Source organism: Coffea arabica, chromosome 10c (genome assembly GCF_036785885.1).
Source record: "Coffea arabica cultivar ET-39 chromosome 10c, Coffea Arabica ET-39 HiFi, whole genome shotgun sequence".
Lineage (NCBI taxonomy): Eukaryota > Viridiplantae > Streptophyta > Magnoliopsida > Gentianales > Rubiaceae > Coffea > Coffea arabica.
The window spans coordinates 11,327,802-11,338,917 of record NC_092329.1 but is presented as its reverse complement, the minus strand read 5'-3'; the positions used below and the strand labels follow the sequence as shown (position 1 = coordinate 11,338,917).

General features: G+C 33.1%; 1 protein-coding gene across 1 annotated transcript; it reads right to left on the bottom strand.

Annotated features, from left to right (window-relative positions):
• Positions 1 to 2,757: 2,757 nt before the first annotated feature.
• LOC113713564 (uncharacterized) lies at positions 2,758 to 4,380 on the bottom strand. The gene is made up of 3 exons (XM_027237318.2): positions 4,224 to 4,380; positions 3,956 to 4,080; positions 2,758 to 3,296 (listed from the first exon to the last, which is right to left on the bottom strand). The coding sequence occupies exons 1-3, from the start codon at positions 4,276 to 4,278 to the stop codon at positions 2,997 to 2,999; spliced, it is 480 nt and encodes a 159-aa protein (XP_027093119.1). The 5' UTR covers positions 4,279 to 4,380; the 3' UTR covers positions 2,758 to 2,996.
• Between the last annotated feature and the right edge of the window lie 6,736 nt (positions 4,381 to 11,116).

The following is an 11,116-nucleotide window of genomic DNA, read 5'->3' as shown; positions in this document are numbered from 1 at the left end:
GCTTGGGCCTTATTAGGTTCAAACTTGATATAGGCCCGGCCCTTTAATTACATATATATATAATATTTATATTTTGATATTATGTATAATTATATATCCAAATATATTATTATTAAATACTAAATATATATAAATTACAAAATACAAAAATACATCTAAAGACTTTTTCATGAGCTTTCTTGAGAGTCAATATTAGTAATGCATAATTGAATCTCCAACTTTTCTTATTGGTTAAGTAAATCTTTGTGTTGGCATTATATTGGTTGATTTCCTTTTGGTTTACAAACACAAATCATCAAGCATGTTTGGATTCAAATCACAAGATTATAAAAAAGTTTCAACTTTTAAAGATGTATTGGCTTATGATCGCATGTTTTATTACTATATTTCATACATTTTGAACTAATTAAATATAAATATTGTTGAAATTTTTTTGGTTTATATACTTTTTAAGAACTATTATTTGTTCATTTTTAGTTTTAATATTATAGTCTTGTAAGTGTTAAATTAGTTTTACAACTTAATAGTTACAGTAATTGTATTAAGAAAATTAAGGAGTAATAAGTGAGATTGGGCTAAACCCGATTAAAGCTCACAACCTGAATATTATGTAAGGTGAGTATGAACTTCACATTTATGAACCCGAAACTTATAGCCCGAAACCCGATAATGTTCCAAATTAAATGAGCTGAGCTTGAGCTTATGAAAGCCTGGCTCATTAGGCCCAATTGACAGGTCTAAGCTCAAATAACATCTCGAATTTGAATCTCCATCAAACACCAACTTACAATTCATTTTTAATTTCATCTTCTCACATGATAGTGGCCGAAACTTGTACTTCTAAAACAATTTCTTGGCCTAGTCTCCTTTGTCAAAAAATTCAAACATATTTACCCATTGCTCATTGCATACTCCATAATTTGATTCCTTTATATCACCAAGAAAATCTCCCAACACCACGAAATCAAGAATTTCACCAACAAAATTTTCAACACCACCACAATCTTACTTTGTTTGGTTCACGTTGACAATGACACCAATTTTAGCCCTATCACAATTTTCAACTAAATCATGCAGTCCATAATTGATCTCAACCAATTCCAATGTTTGATATTCTTTTTCAAATAATTCATCAACACCGACAAAATTAAGAATTTCTTCATTGCCATAATTTTCAAGCACATCTTTGATCTAACAAATGATTTCACTTTCTTTCTCAACCGCTTGCGAAATTTCCTTTTTAGTCACAAAATTTTTAATCTCTATATGCACTTAAAATTTTTGCAACTTCTTCTTTCCCTACCTATTCAAAATAATTCTTGTTCTTCTTTATTGTCACAAATTTCTTCTCTACCATAACCACAACAAGAATTCATCAAAAATTTTCAAGCCTCACTTTTCATCTTTGTATGTATGAATTTTTTAACTACATGCAACTGGACTTATGTAGTGAGATAATGGAATGCTTTGTGATCCAACTGTTTATTTCTCTCTAATTTTTTAACTACACTACTTAATAATTCCATCCCTTCTGCGGTTCCGTGAATCCTATCTGGACAATATGCTAAATTCCAATAGCTTGAAGAAAAAAATCTTCATCATCCAACTCCAAACCTCAAATTCATTTTTACTATCAAAGATAAAAATTGCACAATGTTGTAAACAACATAGATTTATATTTTAGTTTCACGAACAAGCCCCAGAATAAAAAACACACACACGGCCAGAAGCAATTTCGACACATAATAATATGTCGGAAGAGGAGGAGACATACAAACAAATACTCAATAATTTTATCAACTCAAAACCCAACAATAAGAATATCAAATCATAGTTTTTCGTTTACAACAACTCACAACTCTCAACTAGAGCCTTTTGCTATATCTCACAACTTGACACAACTCAACTCTTTAGGTAAAAATGTACTAGACTATTAGTATGTATAGACTTCAAAACTTTCTAAATAAATACAATTGTAAATCGAAACTTATTTGGAAACTGATGTGAGATTTCTAACTGATACGGAAACTAAATAAACAGGACACCAAAACAAGAAACTAAAAGCATTAGGAAATAAACCAATAGAATAACTTAGTTTAATTCCATCATATTTTTGTACAGGAACTAAATGTTGAGGGCCAATATTACGCTTCTACCCTCTTTATTATACAATCAATTTGTCTGTGTATACAACTGAACTCATACTACCATCATTACTAGTATCGCCAACATCTATAAATGAGTTGCGCATGCGTTTGACTTCAAGAGTTATTAGTCGCTATTCAGTATTCACAGTTGAAAAACTGAAAGGTGAATGAATTCCGACATATACTTTTCCTTAATATTAACCATAGCATTTTGTTTTCTTCTTGATTGCTTGAACGATTTGTGTTGACTCTCAAAATCTCTACTCCATTGAAAGTCAAATAAAAATTAGGAAATAAGTATTATAATCCAATGGTACTTAGAACTATCAATTTTGTTGTCACATCTTAAAGATAACGGACCATTATTTGCTCATATCTATCAATTTTAAGCTTAATTAGCACATGATAGGATGGTGACAAAAAGAATGGTTCTAGGATGTAGAAGATATATAAGTCAACCTTTCATTTTGTTTTCTGGTTTGGATTCACTGTAAGTAACATTTACTTAGAAGACTTTAAAAGTAATCATGAGCATGGTACGTTTCGACGTGCAAAAGACAGAGATTGTAACCTGCATGCAATTAATGGAGGAACAAGATACTCACATGTATACAAACTCAAACATAGATGGCTGTTTTTATTTATTGAATATGGTGCATTTTTGCTGGTACAAGTGCACCCTTTAACATAGTAGTACAGCCGTGGGGGAGACGTATGCTTGTCAGCAATACATCCATAGTTTTAAACGTCCATACACATACTCAAACCACACCATAGACACCATATAATTAAAAGTACTTAATAGAGTACATAAGTCATCCTCAGCTGAAGAGTGGCAGTGAAGCTTGATTAATGCTTATACCAGAAGAGGTACTTCTGACCCAAAAAGGTCTCAAAAACCACTGCATAATCGGTATACGTGCCCTTAGAATCCTGAGTTGCAAGGACAAGGATATAGAGAGTGCCAATAACAATTTTCCACTGCAGGCCGCCATTCACGCGGTTGAAAACCAGTTTTGTCCCATGCTTGTCGTTGTACTTTGCCACTGCAAATTTTGCGACCGAGATCACGTGAGGGTCAGTTGGGTTCACTGGCGTTGGAAGAGGAACACCGACTTGAGGCAGGTGACCACCGGCCACCATGTTGTTCTGTACAGTGTAAACCCCAAACATTTCTTTTTTAGTTACAAAAAGGATTGAGTTTATAAAATTAATTGGAATCCTTTTCAAACAAACAACCAGAAAACTAAATTTAATCAATTAATATGAAACTACATTACGTGAAAGAAACTAGAAATACAAAAAATAATAATAATATAATAATAAATTGCATAAGCAATTGAAGAATGTACAAAATTCGTTCGACTTAAAATTCATTCCAAACAAGTTTTTTTGTAAGTTATTTATGGCCTCAAAATTCATTCTACTTCCTTATTCATTCTTTTTTGTATTCAAATAAAGAATTTAGCACTATCGCTACTGTATATGAAATTCTTTTTTGATTTGTCAAAACTAGTCAATGCAAAATGCAAAGTTTACGTGGTACTTTTTCAGTACGTACTCAAATGTGTGAAAATTAAGAATTTACAGAATCGATATTGTGAAACAAATTGCCTTCTCCTAAAGAATGAATTAAAAACCGATATGCATGGGCGATTTTAATTGTAAGCATTCAAAATAAATACCAGTCATAATAGATATAAAACCTATGAATAAATTGAAGGGCAATTATTTGGTGTAGTTTAGTAATATAATTCCCAAAACCACATGCAAAACTCGAAGGAAAAAATAGGTCTAACTAGTCATACAATCATTTTCTCCTGAGTGCTCATGTCCTTGCCCTTGAATCCCTCGATTGTATTCCATATCGTGTCGTCTGAAAGTGCCTTCACTATAGCTTCTATCTCAGGGGACTGGACTCCCTCCGCTTTCACTGATTTCCATCAAGGAGCAAAGCCCGTTTTAATCCAAACAGCATAAAAACCACTCTTTTATTTAAAAAGAATATAAACATGCAATGCAATCGAACTATAAATCTAATGCGTGAATTTTTAAAGAATATGTATAGAATATTACTGTTGGCTGTGATTTCAGAAATGTTGATGTGGGGGTTGGCAACGACGGCGGCCATTTTTTCCTTAAGGAGCTAGGACGCGAGCAAGACTGGCAATAGATTTTGTAATTGGTTGCGACTGTCGAAGCTTGGTAGCTCTGAGTTTAGCACATGAAACAACAAGACAGACTCCTTGTATTTATAGGCACTCTTTTTTGCACTTAAATGCCCTATATGCCCTTTGTGGGATGGTGGGAATCTCATTATGAATATGTATTTGATTGAAAAGTCATTGTGCATCAGGAAAGGCATCAAGCACTATGTTCTTCTCTTTCTTCATTTTTTTTTTTTTTGGGAAAACCGAAAAAAAAAAAAAGAAAAGATAATGCTACTATCATGATAGAGGAGGAAAGAGACGTTGAAAAGGACGAATCAAGGGGTGAATTTTGAGCTAATACGTGGGGAAAATAATGAATTGATTAGCCGCTTGAGAGGCAGCTCGCCAGCTCTTACTCTCAACAAAGAATAAATGCAATAATTAAGCACTTGTTATCCATTCTATCAAACTTAACCATAAAATATACTTGAGGGTAGTCCATGTCTAACAGGCCTCCTTGGAAATCATTTATAGTAGAACATTAATTGTCTAGCTAGTATATGAATTCCAAAAAGACTTTTCATGTCTTTGAATTAATATCAGTTAGTACTTAGTAGAGGTGTCTTTCTCTGCCCTTTTTACTCGGATGATGGAAGTAATCAAGTAATGCCAATTACTAATCTCAGGTTCCGTTTGATAAAGGTGAATCTGAATTCTGAAGTCTGAATTCTGAAATCTGAATATTGAAATAATTAATTTACTGAATTTTAAGCACTGAAAAGAAATATATGAATGCCTGAATTTTAATGCTGAATCTATTTATACTGTTTGATAAACATTCATAACTGAATACTTAATAAGTTAAATTTAACAATTTTGCCTTTATATCTTTTCATCCAAAAAAGAAATAGAACCTATGATTTAATTAGTTTAAAATTTTTAGGTATGAAAATAACAATATTTATTTTTAAATCAAATTAATATAAAAGATAAAATATATTATATGAGGAGTATGGAGAAGATGTAAAAGTCATTAAAAAGAAAGAAAAGAGAAATAGAAAATCATTAGATAGAGAATATTATATTATTTAATTAGATAAGAATTTTGAATATAATTAATAAATCAGGGTAGATTTGATAGATAAGATAAGATAGTTGAAGTAATTCTATTGATTCTTATCAGAATTAAGTATTCAGTTAGGATTCTTATGCTGAAAAAAATACACACAAGTTCAGCACTGCTTAACAAATTCAACAAATAGATTTTCATTTATCAAACACTTAAAATATCTGAATGTCTGAAAAAGTTCAGATTCAACACTTTTTTATATTATCAAACATACTGTCAGTTGGCAATATCAGTTATTAAACTTGTCATTTCTTACGGTTGAGAATCTAATTCTGCCAAAGTGCAGGATCCTTATCTTCCCTGTCGAATCAAAAGCTTTCACGTTTAACGCTTATCTCGAGTCTCCTTGGCAATTTTCGATCTGTAGGGCATAGACTTGATAAGATACCGTTCCCTTTTGACTTGAAAGAAAATACGGATCAACTGTTATCCATCATTTCTGAACGTCTGTACCATGGAACGATGCCTTTGTAGTAAAGAACGCTTCCCTCTCCTGTTTCTGTATAGTCTCATGCTATGCATGATTACTTCTGATTTTGAATATATGAAATTTCTATGTCCTTGTGAGCCATTTAAGCCTCCAAAGCACCTACCCATCGGCATTCACTGCCCCTGTAACTGTTTTAGTGCCATGAATTAACTAATAAGACCCCAGATTTCTCTGGGATCCGTCTAACATTATTGTCTTGGGAATAAGCAAGTAAGCATTGAGGCAAAATCAGTTAAGTATCCATGTGTCCCTGTTAGGTCTTCCTTTTTACTAGCCATATCCGAGTCAGTCCACCGTGCAGGGATACAGCCTGCTTTTGCAGTCATTGTACAACCAAAATTTTGTCAAAATAGGAGAAAATGCTGGATAATGTCTTTGGATACTCATCATGATAAAGAAAATACAGAGATTACTGCATTAGATTCATATTGAACTCGTCAGGAAAACAAGATACTATAATGTTCTACTTTTGCGTTGCTTTGTCTTTGATGCATGTATCTACAAAGTCTTTTGGATATAAAAACAAGGGATAATTTCAGAAAACTCCCCTGATGTTTCTAAAGTTACATTGATCTCCCCTGACAGTGTGTTGGGGCTCATTACTTACCTAAAATACGGTAAATTTACTTGTATACCTTGAGCCATTAAGGTTGTTAACAAATGAATTTAGGGACAAAATAGCATTAGGTCAACAAATTTGAGAGTAACTAATTAAACTAGATTAAAAGATGAAGGTAAAAAGATGGAGTAACTAATTAAACTTGAACATAATTTTGTTTGTGATACTAATTCTATCCTCATCTTCTAGAATGCTACCCAAAATTGCGAAACACTTCTTTCTTTGATGCTCAAATCCCAGATACAAGGAAATTAGACATTCAAAAGATGACAATAAAAATTTCTATATTGATCACAATATAGAACAAATTATTGTACAGGCGTCATAGCAAGTTGTAATATAAGTGTTTTTCTACCAAGGAAAAAGTTCAAATTTGACATGAAAAGGGAGGATTCTTCATTAAGATAAATATTTTAATAAGTAAGAGAGAATGCATTAAAAAGAGAAGTATTTAACAATCAAAAACCATTTATAATTGTCAGCAGCATAAGGAACAAATATAGTACTAGTATCCAATTTTCATCTACAAAATGCATATTTTGTGCAACTTTTGACATTGAGTTTAAAGGATTTGACTGCTACTTAAATTCTTTGAATTCTAATAGATAATGAAGATGAAATTTATTCATGAACCATTTCTCATTCTAAGTTGTTGCAAGAACCTCAATATAAATACACGAACCTTTTTCTATTTGATTAAGATTTTAGTCTCATAATTTTGAATTTTTTGTAGCATTATTCACAAAAAGTTTTCAGATTAACTTACTTTCATGGATATAATATCAATTGTACACTCGTAGTGATTCATTGGTTTAATCGCCTGAACATATGCAACTATGTATAACCAATTGATATTATCAAATTGATGCTCCAGCATTGAATATGCTAGCGTATATCTCAGGCAATTCTCTTTGCACTCATCTGAAATATTATAGACAATGTAGTATACATTATTCTAACTATTGATAGTACCTAATTTTAACTAAAATTACACTTTATGTGATTATAATTATAAAAGGATTGTATTATGTGATGGCATACCATGAAATTGTATTTTCAATTTTATACTCTTTTTTATCTGATTTTATTTGTAATCATCCAATAATTTATATTTACTATTTAATTATTTGAGGTGCTATTAATATATAATTAAACAACAAATATCAATTCAGACACCCAACATTACCTCACATCCTGTTATAGATAACATTCCTTTCTTTTAGAAATACAACTTCATGAAAAGCACTTTTTTATAAAATTATCATCTTACTACTCAAAACATTTTTTTAAAGCCACTTTTTCTGACATAGGCTGAATTTCTTACCAAAACATTGAGCTTAGGCGAGGTTAGAGTAATTTTAGAAATCTTAGGGGACGCGAGTGAGAGTGTTAGAAATCTCAAAGTTGGTTTCCGAAACTATCCCTAAAAGCAATCAAAACACATTGGACGACCCTAGAGTTTGAAGGGGGAGCCTAAGTACTTTGGATAATTTTATTTTGGATAAAATTCAATCGGAACAGATAGAAGACAGTCTACTTGCCCTTTGCCTATATATCAACTGAATGGCGACTCTTGAACTTGAAGCTTCGGTTGTTATTTAGATGGCAATACAAATTCTTGGTGTTCCTTCATGTCTACTGAATGAGCAAAAGTACAATGTCAGCAAGTCACAGTAGAAGATGTCATAAAGCCTGTGTTTGAACATGAGCGAATAATTTTGGTAGATTGAATCCAAAATAATTTCATATCAAACACAGGGAATCCAAAAGTGTCCTTCTTCTAGATTTATGTTACCTATCGATGGGAATCAATCTACTTTCTGATCCTCCATTGAGTGTGCTTTTGAACACGAGCCAATAATTTTGGTGTTTCTCCCTCCATTTCTCATCCAAGCTGAAAATTGGATCATGTTCGCTTGAAGCTATTTCATTTGCAGATTTGACCTTATGTTTTTGCGGTGATCTGTGCAAATGAAGGTGGCTTAAAGTCTTGTGCAGCGATGATCAGCTCACATGCCTACCTATTAATATTACACTGTCGTGAATTTCCACATTTTAGGGACTTGTAGTTAAGTAGGCACACGATTCCACATGAAGTTTTTCACTCAATAGTAAATTTCAAATGCATTACTTTCAAATGGATATGTTCAACACTTTTAGTAACGATCCTAGTAGCTTTAATTTTTTTTTGAAGTACATTTTTTTAGAGCTAGAGGGGGGGAAGTAAGAGATGGGGAAGGGAATAGGGCAGTTGGTTGCTAGTTTAACATTTAACAGGATTCGTGAACTTGAATGAGTGAACTATCAAGCTGAACATGAGCTGATCATGGGCAAGTATCATTTTGGTTGTGCTACGTCAATTTTTTGTGGAGGTAAACAGTAAACATTGTGACTTCTGCTTTTTTATCAGAACCTGCTGCTAATCAAAGCTATACTAGAGGGACCAGTTACTCTCATTTTACACTATATTATTCTTAGTATCGTCAAAGGAAGATAATAAAATAGCCAACTACGCATACTAATATGGAAAACACTGTATAAACCTGTATTAGAAAATATATAAAACGGAAACAGATATGGCAATTGGCAACGAAGTGCAAGAAAATTCATCTAGGAGATCAAGAGTCCACTGATTATTTTCCTATTCGGTGTCCCGTCACGGTCCTAGATTTCGCCAGACTTGTGACTAACTGCACCTTATATGTAGCACGATTTGCCCGTCTGTTTCCTGTAGTCACTCAATATATAGAGGCCTTCCATGTAGGAGTTCATGATGAATTGCAGATGTTCCCAAATCCCAACACCTTTAGTCTTCCGAGTGCTAGGGGATTCTAGCCTCACCAGTGCTGTGTGATCTACGCTTTTCGGCCCTTAACATGAAGACATATGACATTTTAGGTGCATCAGAGAATAGAAACAATTGATAAAATTACAACTGTGCAGTTTTATTTATGGTTCACCTATCTATTTGACAGGCAAACTAAAAATTGTGAAGTTATGCACTACAATTGCTATATCGGATGACTATCTCTGCTTTGAACTTGGTAACATGAAGAAGTCGAACCAAATGAAAGAGAAATTAACTAGACTACTTGATTATCCCACTTTTTGTAAGCTGATGAATGTTCTTGCAGGCGTCTTATTTTCCCGAGATTACTGCTACTCTTTTGCTTAACCTTACTGGACTACTTGATTATCTCAGTCACTAAGCTTTTCCTGTTTTTGAGATTCCTCACTGGCGAGAATCTAATTCTGCGGGATGACAAATGCATGCCAAAGTGCGGGATTCCCTGGCGAATCTTAATCTTTCATGTTGAATGCTTATCCCGAGTCTGCTTGGCAATTTTCGTTTGGGGCATAAACTTGATAAGATGCCCAATTTGATTTGAAAGTTGATATGGATTGAAAGTAATCGATCATTTCTAAATGTCTGCATCGTGAAACGATGCCTTTTGTAGTAAAAGAACCCTTCCCTCTCCTCCTGTCAAGTCTCAAACCCTGCATTATTAGCTGCAATTTTGAGTCTATTATTATTTCTATGATCGCGTCAGCCGTTTAGGCCTCCAAAGCATCAACCCAGACGCATGCAGTGCTTCGGTAATGGGAGAGGGGCAGTAAGTCAATAACAATGGTCAATGAAATCGTTGGTCGATGACATAGCTCTTTTTTTTGAACCCGATATAATTTGAATTAATTTTATATACATTATCAATGTATCCACGGGCTATCACAGTTAGATGCATGATAAATGTGCATAATTTAAATTTCAAATTCGAATTCTGATTAATTATCATGGATCTATATATAGAAAATTAATTCTTATAATTTGCCCTACACTTTGTACAACTTTGTAAAAGAGATGTTGTGAGAACCCGTAAATTTTCGTATTTTCTAGGGTTTTGTTTTATTTAATCGCACGTTTTTCTGTAATTTCTTTATTAGAAAATTTTCTAACTCGTTTTATGCGTAAATAGGATTTTTAAAATATTTTTCTAGTATAATTGAGTTCATGAGATTTTTGGAGCGTATACCGGGCGTGGGACCCGCTAGTGCGGAAAGTTCGGTAATATTCGGCCAATTAGGTTAAATTTTGTATACAGGGTTTAATTTACTAGGTGCTAAGAGATAATTAGAGGATATCATTTGGATGAGTGTTGAGGAAACAAAAGGATAGCTTAGCATTTATGAGGGTGACAAGTGTCACCTTGTGATTTATTCTTGAATTTTGACCACTATTCATTACTTTACCAATTAAAGCAAAAATTGACCAAAAATTTCTCATTTTCTTCATCTTCTTGGCCAGCCATCTTCAAGCAAAAGGGAAGAAAAATCTCTCCACTTTCTTACCTCCAATCTTGCCCAATCTTTCAATTCAACCGTTTAATCTTCAAATTACTCCATAAAACCTCTTAGTTTAGTGGTATTAAGGTTGGTTGCGAAGTGGTTTGGAAGACCAAGGTGTTAAATTGGGTCTTTTCTTGGATTTGCAAGGTATGTGACCAAGGAACCTTCCTTTTGATCCTAATAATGTCTAATTGGTACCTTATGTGAGTTAAAGAGATAATTTTAGGTGCTATTTTG